Here is a 20417-nt window from a genome sequence, read left to right on the forward strand (position 1 = left end):
AGAACATTACTGTCTTAAAAGGCATTGGTTAAACTGCCACTTGAGACACCCGCATTCCCATATCCACATGTGCACTGGAGTCAGTCCCTCCTACTCTGCAGCTTCCTGCTAATGCATCCTGCTGGGCAGCAGCTGATGGCTCAAGAACTTAGATCCCTGCCACCCATTTGGGACACCTGGATGGAGTCCTGGCTCTTGACTATTGTGGACATTTGGAGAGTAAACCACCAGATGGAAGCTTGTGCGCTCGCTCTCTCTCTCTCTCCCCTCCGCCCCAGCCTCCCCCTTTTGCCTTTCTAAAGAAAAAGTTATCTCAGAGATAAGTAATTTCGTTGATACCTTTAGGTGTCTTACTATGATGCCCGGCACAAAGTCTCCAATAAAAGTTACTCTTTTTCATAGGTGGTGAACCCTAAGCACGGCCAACACTGGCGAGGCTTCTCCCTGGTGCACAATTAACTCTGCCATAATTAGAGAGCAGGAGTCAACATTCTCCCTCCACAGGCAGTCACCTCTAACCATGACCTCACACTCTCTGCTTACATAATGGCTTAACACAGGCTGGAAACTCACTTCCTCTTCTCAGGCAAGTAGCGTTATAGCACCCAGAACGCCAGACCATGGTTTAGAAGAACGAGGTCACCTCCTAGCTGCTATGTCTTCATTCCTAGAAGACCTAGGGCAAATGCCTTCACCTGCAAGAATTGTAATATTCCCTTCTGCACGGTGGGAATGAGCTCCCATGAGGCTCAACAAGACAGAGGGCTTGGTAGCACCGGGCAAAGTACTGATGCAAATGTGATTTCCATTTCCCATTTCCCCATCTGTAGCCACACACACCTCCCCATCCCTCACTTTCACTTCCGGAAGCAGCAGGCTGCCCTGCCAGGCACCACTGGCCTGACTCCAACGCAAGGAGCAGGTATATTTCAATTTGTCCCACCCACTGACTTGATGAATTCTTTTTCTCCTCCTCCAGGGACTTTCCTAACTTCCTTCTGCAAACGAAGGAAAGAGCACATGAGCGTACTGTATATAAATATGCTTGGGAAAGCCGTCTTCTTCTTTTTTTTTTCCTTAAACCAAACTTGGTTTCTGTTGTAGGCGGTACATTCCCTTGCAGGGCAGGGCCACAGTGTGCTGGGGGCAGGGAAAAGGGGAGGAGTAGGCAGTGTGATTAATTCACCCACTGAGTTGGTCTTCTATTTAATGGGGGGGTCTCTCCACCCAGGAGGAGTCAGAGACACCTCCAGGACCAGCGAGAGTATGGCAGTGAATCTGGGACTGGACTTCGGAGAAACAGCCAGTGTGGAAATGCTGCCCCAGGATGGCATCTGCAAGCCCAAAGCCAGAGCCAGGCTGGAAGCCAGGAGCAGCAGCGCAAGCTGGGCACTCACCTGCTGCCTGGTGTCTCTCTCCATCCTCATCGGACTCAGTGCCTACCTGCTCGTTGGCCAGCTCCAGACACAGGGAGAAGCCTGTGTACAGTTCCAGGTAAGACAGACTCTGCTCTGACCTGAGGGTCGGCACATGCCTTGCTGGGGTGGGGGGCGGTGACAGCTATTCCAGCTTTGGACAGAGGACAAGCTCCACGATGCATCACATTCCTTGCCTCTACATGCCAAGAAAGAGTAGAGTGGGAAAGGTGGGAAGGTTCAGCTTGCCTGTTGTCTTGATAATTCTGGGGAATAACTGTCCCTTTTTATATTTATGTCAGAATAATCTCAAGCCCCATATTTTTAGATAATCATAATCAGGATATACTGATCATTGAGAACTGTTCCTTTTCTTGGAAGAAAATAATAATTTAAATTAAGAACTAATACATGGTCATTGATGATAAAGCTAAAAAACTCAGGCAATGAAATGAAGAAAACTATTAATATGCATAACCTCTGAGAGGTGATCACTGCTAATAGAATATAGTATACCACAATTGTATTCAGAAAATGGATTGTTCTGAGCCTTCTAATAAATTATGATTTTATTTAGATTATAACCATACTTATATGGTTCTATTCAAATGTACAGCAGCATGATGATATAGCATACTTGTATTATATTTCTATGTGTGATTTATTTAAAGAACTCTCTTGGGTTTAGAAATGCTATTTCTTGATGCTTAAGAAAGAATTTTCTAATTATCTATCTCTGAGGTCTTGTTGGGGTCTGGGGAGAAACAGTAAAAAACAAAAAAATATATACAGTAAAGCAGGAATAAAGGTGATGGAGGTGAAGGTACAGGTGTCAAGGAGAAAGCTTAGGACGGCAGACAAGCAACATCAGCAATGTACCTCAAAAATTCTATGGAATGTCATTCAAATGATATCCTTTCTTAAAATGCTCTGGTTTAATCTGGTGACTGATTAAATTTTGGTGCAAAGTACTAAATTCCAAAGGATAAAATAGACTTTTCCATTGGTTTAATTAGAAATCCAGTCTTTAAGCAATCCTGGCTATCTTCCAAGCAGATACACAGACAGCAGTGAGCAGGCCTTGGCTAATGTGTAACTCTCACCACCCCATCAGAGTCAAACAGACCGTGATTCAGGAAGCAGTGTTAGGGCCACAAGTCATCACTCTTAACATCTAGAAATATGCAGATGTCCCGGGAAAGCTCCTGCTGTTTGAGAAGAACTGGAAGGTGTGGGAGGTCTTCTCATAGGGGCCAGAAGCAAACTGTACTGTCCAGTGGGTGCTCTGGAACTCTGTCCCTTGTTGGACAGGAAACAGATGTACTAGGAGTACTGAGTAGCCTCCAGCAACCTGCACCCTGCTAGGTTCCGAAGAGAACCCAGCAGCATGATGGCTGAGATTCCCATGTGAGCCACAGTGCAGGGGAGGCAGCAACTTGCCCAGTCAGGAAGCCAGCAGGAGAGCTGAGCCATCACGAAGGGAGGCACTGAGTCTCTACTCTACTACATCCCCGGGTCTGACCCCGAACCTGCTCTACTGCAGGTGCCTGAGACGTGAACAGGCCTAACAGTACCCATTCTGTTCTCCCTGGAGAGGGAGCATGCGGTAAAGGAAAGCTTGACTGGGCTGTGGAACGTCTCAGTATGTCAGAATAACAAGAAAGGGAAATAGGGGCCAGGCTGGGGCACAGGGAGCAATCAGGGTTCTGAAAGGAAACAGCTGGGCCATTCAAAACGCAAGCGTTCAAAGCAGAAGAGCATTTAAGGAACAGTTGGAGTGGTTTCAAGAAAGACCTGGGTGCAGAGATGCAGACAGAAGGGAACAAAAATAGCTGGAAACATCCAGGGTTGGCCACAGTGGGAAACCAGTTCCCACTCCTCAGCATGAGGAAAACCCAGGGAGAACTAAAGCCTGCAACAGGGCCTGCCCAGTGGGTCTCAGGGATGGGGAGAAAAGGCAGTCATGGCCAGAATAGCAAGGACAGAGAGAGGGGGACAGGGTTTGCTGACTGTCCTCTCCTCCCAGGCTCTGATCCCATTGTCCAGGCTCAATGAGAAATCAAGGCTCAAAGAAGCCAGGAAGCAGCCATGCCCAGAGCTCAGCCTCTCAGGGCTCGGAGCAGGGCTTAGAAGGGCAGAGAATGGATCTGGAAGGGCTCAGTTTTAATGACCAGGTCAGAGGAAATGGCCAAAGATGGGGGAAAAGGACGATGGTAAACTCAGCTACCAGGGTGAACTTGGTAGATGGTGAAATACGGTTCTTACACACCCAGGCTCAGCAGTTTCCAGCCATCTGTAAAGAGCAAGCAGCTTCATTTCTTAGAGCCTCTTTCCTTTTCTACCATAAGAGGCTACTAATACCCATTTGCTAACAAGACCATTAAAGCCCTTGTGAGAACACATTGTGCGTTGGGAAGAGGGGGAGAGCTACATACAGTGCACACACAGTTATGGAGATGTGATGGTCACTCTGTGCCAGGGAACTGCTGAGAAAACTTGATCTTGACCTCCAAGAACCTCAAATCTGATGGATGAGTCAGACAAGGAAGTGGGCCCGTTCAATGTAGAGGTGCTGTGGATTCCAGATGTTCCTCTACCCCGCCATGGAGACAGCGATCCAGGGAAGAGGGCATCCCGGAGGAGGGAGCGGAGGCACCTGTAGCTACCATGCTGTTCCTGAAGTTCAGGTCAGGGACCTCCTGCAGATGAAAGCCAGTAGACCACAACCCACCACCACAGAGAACGAAGCCTTTGAAGATTACCAAGCCTGAAGCCCTTTGTTTCATGCACTGGGAAACAGGGGCTCAGAGCTCTGAAGGAGATTTGCCCAAGCCTACCCCTCTGGTCAGTGGACTCCTGCCCCGAGCATTCAGACAGCAGTGGTCATGGTGACCCACTGCCAGACTGCCATGCTGTGGGCTAAAGAAAAATACAGGTAACATCATGGGGGCAAGCTGCCACAATTTCCTGCATTTAGTGAGCCTCCCCCTGCCCCATGCCAGCCTCCCAGCCAGCAGTTCCACAGCTTCGCCCACCAAATCTATGTCACACTCAGAATCCTCCTCCCAGGACCCCCAGCCAGGGGCAGTGGAGGGAAATTAGGGCTGCCCAAGTTTTTCCAAAGAGGAAGAGAGGATCAGAGGCAGGGTCTGTGCTTATGTTACAGACACGTGATGAGAAACAAAATCTTCTCCAAAGCCAGAAACCCTCCCCACAAAGATAGGGAGGAGGAACAGACACTTAAAGTAGAATGCAGCGCACTCACAAGCAATCTGATTGGAGGTTGCAGAGACACAAAGAAATGCAGGCACCATCCGTAACCTGCAAGTTAAGTGAAAAGGGCAACGTGCATAACAGCACGTAGAAAGCACCTCATTTCAGGAAAAAATAAAATCCACCTGTATGAATGTGTTTAACAATGCATAGACTATCTCGTAAAGAACATAAAACAAATTAGTCACTCTGCCAGTGTCCGAAGAAGGGAAATGGGAAAGTGAGTCATGTGGGTATGTATATTCTTTTGTGCAAAATGTGTGTATCACTTATATAAAAATGTTAGGACAATAAAATGCTTATGGGGCAGGGGACATCCGGCCCATGGGCCATATAAGGCCCAGGAAATCATTTGGTCTAGCCCAGCTCTGCAGGTGGGTCTTGAGATTCAATGAACCTATAGCAGGCTAATTTTTAAGTTGATGACTTCATATGGTCTGCAATTCCTACTATAAATAGCCAAATGGGCCTGGAAGGACAAAGGTCCCCACTCCTACCTAGCACCTTTCCACTTCTGCAGGCTATTGGGCAGATTTGCATCTTGGACAAATCATGGGTCAAAAGTTCAAACTCAGTTTAAATTCTGGCCTCCCCACTTCTTAGCCTGTTACCCAATCCGATGGGCCCCAGCTTCCTCACAAAGTGAGGATAATTAGAAATAAAGTATTTAAAGTCGCTGACAGGAAGTGTGGGATTAGTTAATGGTAGTGATTATCATTGTGAAAACCAAGGAACTTCCCTGCTCTCAGAAATTACATCACAAAGAACAACTTTTCTACCTGCTCCGGACTGTGGCCTGCCCAAGCCAGAGGGCACCTTTTGACACCAGAGGGCTTTCCTTGGTCTCTGACGCTGAGCAGCCATCCCCTGCCTCCTTTTGTACAACTCAGTCTTGCCCCCGCTCCACATCTCCCGGTCCATTCTTACACAGCTATATTTGACCATAGCCTGGCCATTCTTTGGGCCCTTCAATGGCTCCCATTGCCCTCTGGGAGGCCCCAGGGTGTCACACAGACTGAGTATTGCAGGCAGTACCAAGGTGGCGACTCAACCCCAAGCCCAGCAGGGTGGACACTCAGAACTGCGCCATGCATGGATGGGTACACCTTAGGGGGGGTTCCTGCCCAGGGGTTGCACCACTGCCCAATTTCCTGCCTTTCCAGGTCCTCCTTCTGCAATCATCTACCCACACTCTCTCCGTTTTCTCAGCTTCCTCCCTTTTCACACCCTCCCTTTCCTGAAAATCCTGCTAAGGAACACTGGCCTTTGAGCCCTGCAGCCCCTCTTCCCTCCTGACACCTGCTGGTTTCCACCCAGACCAACAGGGTCCCAAAGTGGCCAGGAGGAGTTAACCCTGTAAAATCCCCCGGCACATAGTCCGTGCCCCATACATGCAAATCCCTTTCTTTGCCTCGGTGTACCTTGCTACACAGGGCATGCAACCAGCAGTCACTAAGTGTTTTCTGGAATGCAAAGGGATTGCGTATAGGCAAGCCAGCAGAACCCCTTGGGCCGTGGACCCATAATCTAGAGAAAGACTTTCCTCATAGCACAGTGGTGAGAATTCTACAAGATGTCCAGAATCTATGGCCACAGGGCAGTTGCTCAGCAGGCATTATTTGCCTGCCTGCCTCACCTGGCTTGTGCCCTCTTAGGAAGTAAAGACAGTAATGTTAGTCCCTTTTCAGTGTTGTCCAGAGGAAACACCGACAACTGAGCTAAAAATGCTTTGTAAACTGGAAAACACGGATCTCCCTGCAGCTGTAATCTGCTGTAACCACAGGAAACCCCGGCACACCTGGAGGAGAAGCCCGATCACTCCACAGGTCGCAGCCAGCAAAAGGCAGGGAAGGCAGAGGTAGTGTGGATGCACTTGGGAAGTGAAGGAAGGGCAGGCAAGGCCAGCCGTGCATCCTAGACAGCTGCTGTGGCGCGTAGGTGGCAATTTCAGCATTCACTCGGTTCACCCCCTAAACTCAGCACACGCACACACCCCTGAATGCTGCTCCCCCACAGGGGAGCTCCAGCATCCTCCCTCAACAGCACACCCATCACCAGGCAGCTATGCTGCTGCAGGTCACTGGCCTCAAGAGGTCACCTCCAGGCCTGGCCCCTGATGGGGGCCAGGATAAAGAGCAGGTTCCAGAAGCCAAAAATGGACAGAGGAAGCACATGAAGTGCCCATGGGAAAAGAGGAAGCCATCCGGAGCTCCTAAAGGATCTGAACCAGCCACTCATACCAGCAAAACTGACTAAGCCGGGCTGCTTCTCATGGAATGGCCAGTTTACCAGGGGTGAAGATGATGTAAGGAAACAGGTTTAAGTAAAAGCCTAGCAATCTTAGGGGGAAAGCAGACGCCTCTGTCTCAAAATGCCTTTCCCATCTGTCCAGTTAGCAAGAGCACTTTTTAAAGAATTAAAAGAAAATTATGGAAGTTTAGGGAGGCAAATTTCCAGTCAGCTCAAAACCAGCTGGTCAGTGATCTGTTGACCTAAACCTTGACTGTTTATGGAGAATGTGGGTAACCCTGGTCAGATAGTGCTTCTTTGGGCATTAGCCTTGTTGTTTGCAAATTCCTTCCTTGTCTGAGCTCTTGTGATTCTAACCAATTCCCAGGCTGTCTGTCTCTGGAATTCTTAGGTAAGCACCATTCGTTTGTTGAATTAAGCATTGGTCTCATGAATTATGAGATCAGCAATTAGCTTTGTCAAGCAGAACGTGAAAAGAGAAAAAAGCATACGTTCATTTTAGTTACAGTGACATGGTTGGTCACAAGGTTAGAATGTGAAAAGGGAAAAGAAACCGCACTCACTGAAGTTAGTTACAGCACGGTTATAAAGGGACTCCAGGGTGGCATCAGTTGACAGCTAAAGTCACAAGACCAAAAGGGAAACACACAGAACCAACAACACATGCCAGGAGCATTTATTGAGACCAAAGAAAGAAGAGAACCTGGATGGCCCTTTTACTTGCGTATGTTCTTTCTGAGCTGTCACAATAATAAGGAAGGAAAAGATTCCTGCTGGCTTTTATTGATAAGTAAACCAAGTCTCCCTGAGGTTAGGTGCCCTGCAAAATCACAACCCAGGAGAGATAAAAGAGCTGGGATTTCCAAATTTGCTCACTGTAAACACCAGAATTTTTGCTCTCTGCTACACTGAATAGCGCACGTCAAGCCCTGTCCAGGGCACTTCAGAGTATGATGAAATAAAATGACCTTGGAATAAAAATTTATGGATTACCCCAATGCAAATATAAACAGGGAGAAATAAAAGGAAGATACAAGGAAGCAAACGTATTTCTCCTAGAAGTGAATGTGAGGTTGTTGTGCGTCATAAAACATTTATGCCTTTGCAATTGCAGCATTTATGGCAGCAAGAAATGAATATCTCTTCCTGTTTATGAATAGATAAAGGGAGCGACTACAGAATATGGGAAGAAAGGCTAAGTGGGCCATTAGTTAAAAAGCACTCACGGGATTTTTCTGGGGAAATGCCAGGACATTTCAAAGATCATCTTGCTTCCAGATCATTCACCTGCCATGCCCTGTGCTACTGTTTGTGGAGCTTCAAATATGTGCCAGGGTCTGTCTTTGATCTCAAAATTCAGAGGCCAGGCCTTCCCTTTCTCTTTGACCTTAAACAGTCGCTTAACCTCTTTAACTTTTCATTAGAAGGCTTACACAGACTATAAAAACAGTGATGTGAACCCTCATTTCAAAGTAGCTGCACTCTTAGTCCAAGAGCACACATATAAACGCCCCATACAGGACCCAGCAACCACTAAAGAAAGAGTAGTCTCCTTCCCTCTCCCTGCCTTCTTCCCAGTTGGAAGAATTAGAGTAATTCCAAAATGTCCACAGTGATAGTCATGGTCAGTTTGAGTCAGGGATTACCAGCCAACATATACAAAAAATTAAGGCAAACAACAAATCAACTGAGGATGAAAGTTCCAAGATTGGGCTGGCCTTTTGGTAAAGCATGTTAAGCCACAGCTTGAGATGCTAGCTAGCATCCCGTAATGGAGCACTGGTTTGAGTCCTGGCTGCTCCATTTCCGATTCAGTTCCCTGTTAATTTGCCTGGGAAGACATCAGAAGATGACTCAAGTCCTTGGACCCCTGCCACCCATGCAGGAGATTCAGACAGAGTTCCAGGTTCCTGGCTCTAGCCTGGCCCACTCCCAACTGCTATAGCCATTTGGAGAGTGAACAGTGGATGGACAATCTCTGTTTCTCCCTCTGTCTCTGTCACTCTTCAAATAAATAAAGATACATCATTTTTGAAAAAGGAAAGGATAAATTTCCCTGGGACTATAGTGGGTCATACATCCCACTAAGATGTATGACCATGGACATACATGTTTGTCTTTTTTTTTTAATAAAAAAATTGTATCTACTTAGAAGCATTCAGAATGTCAACAAAACAGCTGCAATTTTTTTGCAATTACAGAATGGTATTCACTTAACAGAACAATATATTCATACAAGCTGCATCAGAGACAACTGAAGAAAAAACTCCCACCCCCATATATAATTAATTTGTGCTGTACACCAATGAGAATTTGCTTTAAATGCTCATGCCAATTTATATCCCCCATGCTGTATCAGGCTTGGTCAGTAGCTACTGAAGATACCACCAGGATAGGGCTCTCTAAAGACACATTCAGTAGTGTGTTAATATACAAAAAAAGACACCGTACAGTTTAAAAACAAATCTTACACAGCCTTATATTTCAATGTTTTTCTTTAAAAGGAGTGAGTGGTATGGGGGGGGATGTAAATGCTTTATAGACAAGAGAAAAAAAATCTGCACTAGAACCAACTTATTCATCATCATCATCTTCCTCCTCTCCCTCCTCCTTGTCTTCCTTCTTTTGCTTGCTCTTTTCAGCCATGGTGACTCCCTTGTTTGTGGCATCAGGTTGTCCTTCAGCTTAGCAGCCTTCTTTCCATCATGCTGTCTGTCATCTGCAGCAGTGTCATTCCACATCTCTCCCGGTTTCTTTGCAGTGTAACCAATAGGTAGGCCAAGATGTCCTTTCATTTTCAGGCAATACTCAGAACAAAAGAAGGAAAAGGCCAAAGGGGGCCTCTTGGATGTGTTGGGATGCTTGTACTTCTTTTTGTCTCCCCATTAGGAGGGATCTAGGTTTTCAGGTCTCTTTCATGACAAGCCTGTCCACCTTTGCCTTGTCGTTAGGTTTTCCCTTCAGCAGATGTGGGCTTCCACTTCTCTGAGCATGTCTTAGAAAACTCTGAGAAGTTGGCGGAAGCATCTGGATGCTTCTTCTTGTGCTCCTCCCAGCGAGTTTGCACCAAGAATGCACACGATGACATTTTGCCTCTCAGCTTCTTAGGATCTCCTGTGCCCATGTTTAATTGTTTTTCCACAGCGAGGCACAGAGTCGCCCAGTGCCCTCTGGCTCTCACTCACCCTGGCACTGTCTCTATGGAGCTCAATGGACTGCAATGGCTGTGAGAGTGGGAGCTCCATATTTGTCTTTGTCACTCTAGCTCTTTACCAAGCCTTCCAACTTTCAGCAGATATGCTAGAGCCATGATTATATTTCCCATAGAGACTGATAAACGAGGGGTCCTCATTTTAAAAATCGTGGTAACCCACCTCTATGTAATCAAAAAAATTTTTTTAAACAAAATGATTTCTTTCCTAGATTTGGTGATTGCAAAATTCTGGCTAAAGTCACTGAATCTGAACTTTACGCCATTTCCTGAATTCATTTCTGCCTCCATCTTCCTGGTGACTGAGAATCTGCACATGTTGCCAATTACATAATCTGACAGAAGTGCCAGGTGCTTAAGGCACTGACAATTCAGTGGAGAGCAAGACAGATCAACCAGGTCCCCTTCATGAATCCAGCTGGAGAGAGAAAACAACAAGCACATGAATAAGGAATAAAATTGCATGCTGGTTCTCAGCCAGTGGTTTGAGGACACTTGTAGACACGTTCTCAGACACCGTCACCAGCACCCCTCAGGGGTTAGCATTTCCTTGGTGCTCCAGAGCAACCCAGATTTGATGGAGAAAAGTCAGGGTTGGGTCACAGAAGATACTCTATTGGCCTGGTGTTGTCAACAATCATCTTGAGAAAAGGCATCTGGACAGCTTAAGTGGATAAATCTTTTCCCCAAATAAGCTGTTATTTCATCCTCTCTAATTTCCCATTCATATCAGCTTGCTGTCATAAATTCTTCCTCCCATGATGTATGGAGTCATCATTAAGAAAAGGAGCAAGGCAATGCTGTGCGTTGTTGTTCTTGGAGAGACAGTCCCAATTGCTGTTCTTGTGGATTCTTCATGTGTTGTTGTTTGCAACAGCTGCCACCAGGCACTGTCACAGCCTCTGGGTATTGAGGGGCATTCTGGGTCACTGAAATCCACACAAGTCCATTCACATTATCAAAGCAAAATCTGAGCCCAGTTTATATAAATCCAGCAGAGAAATCAGGAAATGGGTTCGCATCCCATGTACACACTGACGATGATGTGATGATGACCACTGAATCAAGGAAGAATGCTCCAAACTCTTGGCCAAGTGGCTGCGTAGCCAGAGATAACCGGAGTGCTCAAGAAAACGTCTCAGCTGAGAATTAAATGAGGCAAGAGAAAGCCAACCAGGGAAGTTGCCCTTTCCTGCAAAAGGGGGGTACCTTCAAGATCTCCCCCAATTCTCTTTGAGAACCCCACCTTCAGCTTTCTACCTTCCCAAAGGACCAATTTCTTTATCAGCTCTGTCAATAACAAGTAAGGCCATGAGGCTACACAATGACCTCATTTCTGGGCTAATTCTTTATCAGCACCTCAAAAGGCATCAAAGTTACTGATTTTGGACAAATGGTCACAGCAATTAGGTTTTCAAAGGCCTTCACACTCATGATTCCAGGATAAGTGTACATTCTCTATTCATTTGGCAGCATAAGGATTTGCCACTTTCCAATTTCTCCCATGTTCTGTTGGGCCTCCTTACTCTTTGCACAAGCCTGATGGCCTTGGCTGGGAAGGTCATCACCTCTTTTATCACCTGGCTAGTATCTGTAGGCCCTGGAAGATTCAGTTCTGGGGTAATTTCTCTTGGTTCTCCTGCTTCTGGGCTTTCTGAACTCTGGGCTTGCTTCACTGTGTGTAGAACTGCTGATACTTATTCATCTACCTGACCAGGTCAATAGCTTGTCCAGATCCTACAGGTACAGTGGTTTAGGGCTTAAGATTCTGAAATCAACTGGTCTGGGTTAAAATTCTACACTACTTTCCAGGTGTAGGACATTGGGTGAATTATTTATCTTCTCTGTGCCCCACTTTCAATATGAGGATAGAAATTGGCTATACTTTAGAACTCTGTTGTGACAATGAAGGAGATGATGTCTGTGAAGGACCTAGCCTACCACGGAGTCACCACTGCACTCACTCAATAGACAGTAGCTGCACATACTGCATTTTTCAGTCCCCTTGGATCATTCACTATGGTTTCCTCTTCTGTCTGGGAACACAGAGGGCTAAGATAACAAGACTGGGGTAGTAGACTGGGACTTCAAATGCAAAGATAAGATAGACTTTGTCTTGAAGACCAAGGGCAGAGCCATTAAAGGTTTATGAGCAGAGTTGTGTATTGATAATGTGAAGCTTTATTAAAAATGTTCTCTAAAGGAGGCTAGAAAACAGATCAGAGAAAAGGAGAAAGCAGCAGCAAAAAGATCTAAGGGGAGACTACTGAGAAAATCCAGGCAAGCAGCATTCCAAGGCCTACAGTGGAGGCATGAGAAAAACTGCAAAATAAAAGACAGCCCTTGGGTTTGTAGAAGGAGAAAGAAGTAACATTCAGATTTGGTCACCAGGAGGAAGCAGTAGTGGTGCTATTGATAGAAGTAGGAAGTGGTGGGAAAGGGGCTGGAGAGACAACGAAGCCAGTTAATCATTCAAAGACAGGATCTCTGCCTCCACCACTGGAGGATAGTTAGCCTGGCCTGGAAATGGAAAGAGCCTGGAAGTCTGAGCTACCAAAAGACCACTGCTGTCACACTCAGCAATGACAAGATGATATCCACACGTACATTCAGGTATACAGCACCATACCACAGACACAGGTAGACACAAAGAGGCTAAAACACATCAGCTCACACCCTGTCCTGTTGACAGAGCTGTAGTCACTTACACTCATATTCACAATTCCCTTCACAAGTACACTCACACCATACACACATACAATTTTTAAGATGTCAAATAGGTCAAGTGTACTGGGTGACTGAGGATCCCTCTTGTGGGTGAGGACTGTACAGTTGTAAGAACCAAGTCAGAAGATGGGGTTGAGTCAAAAATCACATAAGATAAAGTTTTAAAAAATATATTGTCAAATGTAGGAAGGAGGTACTTATTTCTAAGCAAAGAGCACAATTTTGTTGCTAAGCTCTTTGCATAGGCACCCGAGTAGTAGTCCTTCATTTTCTATGTATTCGTATTCTCTATGCTTATTCACACACTAATTTGATCCTTACTTCACCCCCATGAGCAATTTAGAGCTAGAGATGTTATTATTCTCACTTTACAATGAGGACAGCAAAGCTCAGAAAGGAAAAGTACCTTACTGAATATCGAGTTGTTGATAGTAGTGGACTCAGAATTCAAATTCAGGTCTGTCCGCCTAGAAGGTAATTACTTTTCCACTCTCATGTGGCATCTGAAATGATTCACACATTAGGATTGCAATGATGAAAAAGTCTTTGTGTATTGCACAGAAACAAAGGAATTATTGAAGCTAATAAGAAAGAGAATATAGCCATGTTTTCTTTTTCTGTATCATTCTTTAAAAATAGTCCCAATTTTTAAATTGTGTTGGGGAAAAGAAAATAAAGCAAGTGCTGTTATTTGCTCAAATAATAGAAGGACAAGAGGCTGAGGTCCCCTAGAATAGCATAGGGCAGGTTTTGAGAAAGGACTTTTTAAAGTTGAGCTTCAGAGACAAGCCTAAGAGAGAGAGAAAGACCATGGGGTGATGCAAGGGGAGAGTACAGAGTAAGGTACAAGATGCTCATCAGTCAAAACGTTCTCAATCCCATTTCCCTCACTGCAGAGTTCCCAGGCTGGATATCAGCAGTATGTTAATCACACCCATGCTATGGGAAATTATATGGGCATTGGGGTCTGAAAGAGCACAGGTGTTCTGAACCATGTATTTCTTTCTCAACAGACTCTAAAAGGACAGGAGCTTGGACCTTCACAGCAGAGAGCTTGTAAGTATGCTCATTTTCTATGCCTTTTCTTGTGAGAAACAAAAACAATTCTAGTAGTTCTGACATGTAGGAGGTTGAGGGGTCAGTCTTTATTGCCAAGTTGCTAAGCCAACAGATGCAAACCCAGAAGAGCAATGAGGCTTCCCCCCCTAATCACTAAGAAGGCAAAAGTTTGCATTGGCCAAATGCATGGCCCAGAGCATGGCCCGTGGCACTCATGGCCTAGACTCAAGACTCAGCTCTGGAGTTTACTAGCAGTATCACCTGTGATCAAATAACTTCACCTATCCCTGTCTCTTCCCTCCAAAAATGAAAATAACACTCTCCCTACTTCAGTGGGAATTAAATTAGTTAGTATCTATAAAAGGATTGGATCAATGCCTAGAAAATCATTAAGAAATCAATGGATTTTTGCTTTTTACCACCAACAACAACATCTTTATCACTGCAGTTTGAAAATACTTAATCTAATATGATTATTTCTGAGAACCAAAGGGAATGTCTGAGTCTTTTCAAGAACTGAGGGAGAATCAGGGCCCCAGAGAGAGAAAAGGAACTGCCAAGGGCATGATTACAGGCTAGATCTCACCTCCCGCCCATCCCATTTCTGTTGGTACACCCACACAACCCAGTGGATAGTTCAAGGGACCATGAAGAAGGCAAAAGTCAATTAGCTCCTACAGAAGTACCTTGAGGGGAGCAGCAAAGTGTGCACTAATTATGTACCAAGAGTCATGCTGAGCCTTCCCCATGCATAGTAAGGGTGACCATGCCCATATTAGAGAAAACAGAGTCTTAGGCTAGCTAACTTGTCTAAAGTCACAGGGCCAAGGTTCTTTTGTGTTCAAGATTTACCCTTGTGTCTCCCCTGTCTCCAATGCTGCTAACTACAGACCATATTCCAATGCAAAAATCCATAACCAGTGGAATTGGACCAAACTGAAGGAGATTCATGTTTCTCTTCTTCCATGGGTGCCTGCAATTCCTAAAACCCTGTCTTCACTCCAGTTACCCCTTAACACATACAGAACATATCTTTCTTTTTTTTTTTTTTTTACAGACATGCCTCTCAGAGCTGATAGAAATAAGCCAAGGGCACACCTGACAGGTAAGTCTCCCTGAAGTGTTTTCCAAGAGACCACTATCCATGGTCCTGAGCTTTTCTTCAAGACAGGTACCAGAACTCAGTCTAGGGGTTTCAAACTAGAAAGTGCACCCCTTGATGACCTGTAACTCCTCTCATTTGAGGGACTTTGGAGAACTTCCTCCCTGTGAATGTTCCAAAGGCCCATGTATTTTAGGCATTTTCTATCAACCCTCTTCCTTTCTCACCTGCCTCATTTGCAAATCCATCCATTCAGAAAAGGCTTTCCTCAAACTCAGAGCTTCAAGCAATTCTGGACCTGATCACAGATAAAAAGGTCCCTGAGCTGCCAACATATCCAGTTTACCTGTGCCTTGAACATCACAGGATACTTACAATGAGGAAGGTGCTTCCAAAGAATGTTCATGGTGTGAGGCTATTGAGTGCAACCTCATAATATCAGTTGGTCAGCTTCCCAAATCTACAGTATCAATTCCAGGTACCTAACAGCTAGAGTTTCTACTCCTCTAAGACTCCAGAGAAAAGAGCAAGACAATTCAGAAATATGTGTTTAAAACCCATTGGTGGTAGGGTGAGGATTCGATAGTAGCTAAAACATCAGTTAAGATGTCTGTGTTCCATGTCTGGGCACTGGGTTCAGCTTCTGGATCTTGACTCCAGCTTCCTGTTTACGCAGGACCTGAGAGGCTCAAACAATTGAGTTCCTACCCCTCATTTGGGATGCCTAGTTTGTGTTCCAGTCTCCCAGCTTTGGCCCAGAACAGTCCACCCATTGTAGGCATTTTGGGAATTGCACCAGCAGTCTCAGTCAGTCTTTATCTATCTATCTTTCTTTCTTTCTCTGTGTCTGTGTTTCTCTCTCTCTCTCTCTCTCTCTCTCTCTCTCTCTCTCTCTCTCTCTCTTTCTCCCAGGACCATAAGAAAATTTGCCACCTACAGGGTGATACCCTTATGCCCCAAGACATTTGCATTATCATTTGACTCAGAGGGTGTTATTTGTGGTAAATATTGAGTGAGGGTTAGGACCAGGGAGTTGCCAAGTTACCATCACTTAGTCCCCATCTATAAGAATGAGAAGAATTAAACAGGTTGGGCTGGAAAACCCTAAAAACTACTGAGTATAGAGATGCCACTCTTCTTATGAATAAGGGAACTAGAAATAAATGGGGAAGGAGAGGGTCCATGTTCTACTAAGTTTCCAATATGCACCAGACACTGTAGTAAACATTTAACATTCATTCTCTTATCTCATTGCCTGTCAGCTCAATGAAATAAAGATTAGTTACTCCTATTTGCAGATAGGGAAACTGAGGTTCAGACAACAAAATTCACTTGTCACAACTCACATGACTAGGAAGTAGAATTGAAATTCAAGCTTGACTTTCAAAACTTTAGTTTCCATTACAACACACTTCCTACCCAAACTCCTACTTGCACTGTGTTGACATAGTTAAAATCATCTACCTAGTCTGGAGACTTATTGAATTTGCTTTTGCACCATCTGAGAAGAAAACTTTTAATCCACTGCACCATCCATAAAGACAGAGCAGAGACTACTGAGGGTGATGAGTAAAAATGCCCTTTACAGATTTTGCAAAGACACATCAGAGTTTTCCAGGGACATTTTAATGAGGGGGACAGAGGAAACCCCATACATTTTGAACATGCTTCATAGATGCAAAAGCAATTTTAGTCTAGTCAGCAATAGGAAGGGTGCCTAGAAAAACCCAGGGACCAGATTTCATGTCACCCACTGAATGTAAAGGTTGCTAAAGTTTCTGTAAACACAACCTATCTCAAAACTCTAGTATTGGTACATAATGGTGAGTGCTGTGTATTTCAAAGGCAATTATAGGGAATTATAGTATGTTTATATTTATCCCAAAAGTGTTAATTTTATTTCAGGTTATCTTACTTGAATATTTGATTCTATCATTTACTTCTGCAATAGATAAACTTCGTAAGTGTTCATTCATATGTTTATATGTTACATCTTTGTGAATAATGCAAACATAAGAACATATAAAAGTAAATAAAGTAAAATAGATTCATTTTTGGTCTGTCAAAATTGAAGATGCTGGTTTATTTGGGGGAAGAATATGAGTATGTATTGAATACAACTGTATTCAGCCTTTGTGATGATAATTTCTGTTCACTTGGTCTTCAGAACAGGACTCTCAATGAGCCTTACCCATAGTTTACAGACAGAACACTGAGGCTCAGAGAGGAGAATGAGCCTACATAGTTGATTAATGAGCTAGCATGCTGCAGAATCACAATTGGAACTGGGTCTATGTGGCCCAAAGCCCAGGTCCCTTCTACTCCACAAGTAAAATGCACCAGCTTATGTTTTGGCCCTTTCAATGTGAGAGAAATATTTTCAAAATGTTCTGGGTCTCTGGTTCCAATATATGTCCTGCATGTTGATTCTTTAGCAATTATGGTCTGTATTTCATATGACCATGGATCACAGGATTTGAAGACAATCAGAGGAAACATCTGACTCTGAAATGTCCTCTTCTGGGATTAAAGCATGTCTGAAACAAGAAAGGCAAATTAAAATGAATTTAGGGGTGGGCATTTAACCTAGCAGTTAACACCTAAGTTAAGACATCCTGACTCCAGCTTCCCACTAATACAGATCCTAGGAGACAACAGTGATGGCTCAAGTGATTGGGTTCCTGCCACATACATGGGCAATCTGGTTTGAGTTCCTAGCTCTGGGCTTTGTCCCCGCAACCCATCCAACAGCCACTGCAGCGATTTTGGCACTTGGGGAGCAAACCCAGTGAATGGGTATATCCTCTTGCACAGTTTCTCTCTCTCTCTCACTCTACCCTTCAAATAAATAAGACTGTAATTTAGAAGATATTCATAATTACCAAAGTATTTAAGATACACCATCTCTTATATTCTTTTCACAGGTGTTATTATCTCTATTTTAAAAGGAAAAGACATATCAAACAAATATGAACCTAGATTTAGTAACTATTACTAAAGGATTGTTGATAGAGGGAGGATAAAGGAGAAGAGACAACAGTTATATTAGTACCTGGGAGAAGGCCAGCTCTCTGCTGTGGCCCAGGAGTGCAGTGGAGGATGGCCCAAGTCCTTGGGCCCTGCACCCGCATGGGAGACCAGGATAAGCACCTGGCTCCTGGCTTCGGATCAGCGCGGTGCGCCGGCCGTAGCGCGCCAGCCACAGTGGCCATTGGAGGGTGGACCAATGGTAAAGGAAGACCTTTCTCTCTCTGTCTGTCTCTGTCTCTGTCTCTCTCTCTCACTGTCTACTCTGCCTGTCAAAAAATGAAAATAAAGTACCTGGGAGAGTTGGGATCCCGGATCCTTGAGGATATCAAATCCCCTAATGCTCCATCCCCTTACATAAAATGACATAATGCTTGCATATAATCTATGCATATCCTTCTGTATACTTTAAATCACCTTTAGATTATTTATAATACCTAGTACAATGTAAATGCTAAGTGAATAGTCAAAACACTGTAAATTTGTTAGGAAATAATGATGAGGAAAAATGATCTGTTTGATATGGACACAGTTTTTCCCCAATATTTTCCTGTCATAGTTTGTTGAATTCACAACCCCCCCCCCAATATATTCCAACTATAGTTGGTTTAATCAGTGGATTAAAGCCTACAGATATGGAGGACCAAATGTATTTTGATGGGGGATAGGGCTACAGCCATAGGGAGAATACTTTGACATTGAAGTCGGCAAAGTTCTCAAGAGTTGGGATGAGGGGCTTTTCTTCTATGAAGAGGAATAAGCAAAGCTAAAATGAACCATGTACAGAGAAGTAGCATGAAAGACTAGATCTGAGAACATGTATCCCAGAGCCAGCCTGATCTTAGAATGGACCGCATTCTTCCCAGCCTGAGGGTGGCTAGCATTCAGGAGTCTGGAAAAAAGAGAGAAGCCTAACCAAAGTAGTCAACAAGCACATTTTTCTGATCAGTTGAGATAAAATAGTCCAGCTCATCATTTATGGGCCAAAGAACAGGAATGTGAGGCTCTAGTGTCTAGTCTTGTCACAGGTAAACAAGGGGGATCCATGAGTCTTATTAGCTAAGTCATGTGGAGAAGGATGGTTCTTTGCAGTAAGCCATTTTCTGGAACACAAAAGAATAAGAGATTTCCTTCACCCTCATTGTTTTTTCTAGGACCACAGGTCTCAGGAAAATTCCAAATTGTCATCTCACAGAGCTCAGAGAGGCAAAGTAGATTGCCCCCAGGACACCCTTCCAAGATGGTATTCTTTTTGAACATTCTTATACGCCCACTCACTTAGCCTTCACCTATTCTTCCACAAGGCACTTGTTAGCTGCTGGTTATATTCATTCACTTTATTCTTCCTTGAAAATATACAAGATGCTTTTTAGCCAAATTTACAGCTCCTGTTGTCAGCAAATTAACTTCTCTGTTCTCTTTGCAGTTGTGAGACAAACTCCCACACAGCCCTTGAGAAATCACTTTCCGGCTCTGCATTGGGAACATGAGTTGGGCTTGGCCTTCACCAAGAACCGGATGAACTACACCAATAAATTCCTGGTGATCCCAGAGTCGGGAGACTACTTTGTTTACTCCCAGGTCACATTCCGAGGGACCACGTCTGAGTGTGGTGTCATCAACCAAAGGAGACGACAGACCAAACCAGACTCCATCATTGTGGTCATCACCAAGGTAACAGACAACTACCCTGAGCCTGCCCAGCTTCTAACAGGAACCAAGTCTGTGTGTGAAATGGGCAACTGGTTCCAGCCCATCTACCTCGGGGCCATGTTCTCCTTGGAAGAAGGGGACAAGCTGATGGTAAATGTCAGTGACATCTCCTTGGTGGATTACACAAAAGAAGACAAAACTTTCTTCGGTGCCTTCTTGCTGTAGGGCAAAGTGAGCATCATTGTGTGAAGATCCTTCTGCCTCCCAGTTCCTAATCTTGTCCCTTCATTTATAATGGCAGCCAAGGGTTTTCTTGGGTCCAGGGGTAGGGAGTATTCCATAAAGACAGTTATTTAGCTATGAAATTAAGGACCCAAACTTTCGCTCTATATACCTCTCTGGTGAGACTACTAATTGGAAAAAGGCAAAAGAAAGATAATTATCATGGTTTTTTTCCTGGATGAATAGTGATTTTTTAAAAAACATTGAAACACTGATCACCTAATGAAGGGTTGATCTACTCATGTCAGGATTCACAGAGAAATATTTCACACCTCCTATACACGTTTGTCACCAGTAATCCATTCATTGATCAGTTTGATTATAAATTTGCTTCAGCTCAGGAGCTTTGAAAAAAGTCCAAAGCAAGTCCTGGAAAACAGTGTGAGCCCTTCAGAGACAATCCTTTTAATTTTTCCTA

The 20417-nt window shown here is 44.4% G+C and overlaps 1 protein-coding gene and 1 pseudogene across 1 annotated transcript; one reads left to right on the top strand and one right to left on the bottom strand.

Moving 5' to 3' along the window:
* The first annotated feature begins 1266 nt into the window (after positions 1 to 1266).
* Positions 1267 to 19942, top strand: TNFSF15 (TNF superfamily member 15). Its single transcript, XM_062206921.1, has 4 exons — positions 1267 to 1494; positions 13890 to 13932; positions 14993 to 15040; positions 19491 to 19942. Exons 1-4 carry the CDS (start codon positions 1267 to 1269, stop codon positions 19940 to 19942), a joined length of 771 nt encoding a protein of 256 aa, XP_062062905.1.
* On the bottom strand, positions 9513 to 10062 carry LOC133771184 (high mobility group protein B1-like; annotated as a pseudogene).
* Positions 19943 to 20417: the final 475 nt, after the last annotated feature.

This window comes from Lepus europaeus, chromosome 12 (genome assembly GCF_033115175.1).
Source record: "Lepus europaeus isolate LE1 chromosome 12, mLepTim1.pri, whole genome shotgun sequence".
NCBI lineage: Eukaryota > Metazoa > Chordata > Mammalia > Lagomorpha > Leporidae > Lepus > Lepus europaeus.

What these genes read in the sequence shown, in the direction of transcription:
- TNFSF15 (XM_062206921.1), top strand. Translation starts at nt 1,267, where the DNA reads ATGGCAGTGAATCTGGGACTGGACTTCGGAGAAACAGCCAGTGTGGAA. An exon ending in ACCTTCACAGCAGAGAGCTT is followed by an intron (nt 13,933 to 14,992) that starts GTAAGTATGCTC and finishes TTTTTTTTACAG; the next exon opens with ACATGCCTCTCAGAGCTGAT. An exon ending in GCCAAGGGCACACCTGACAG is followed by an intron (nt 15,041 to 19,490) that starts GTAAGTCTCCCT and finishes TTCTCTTTGCAG; the next exon opens with TTGTGAGACAAACTCCCACA.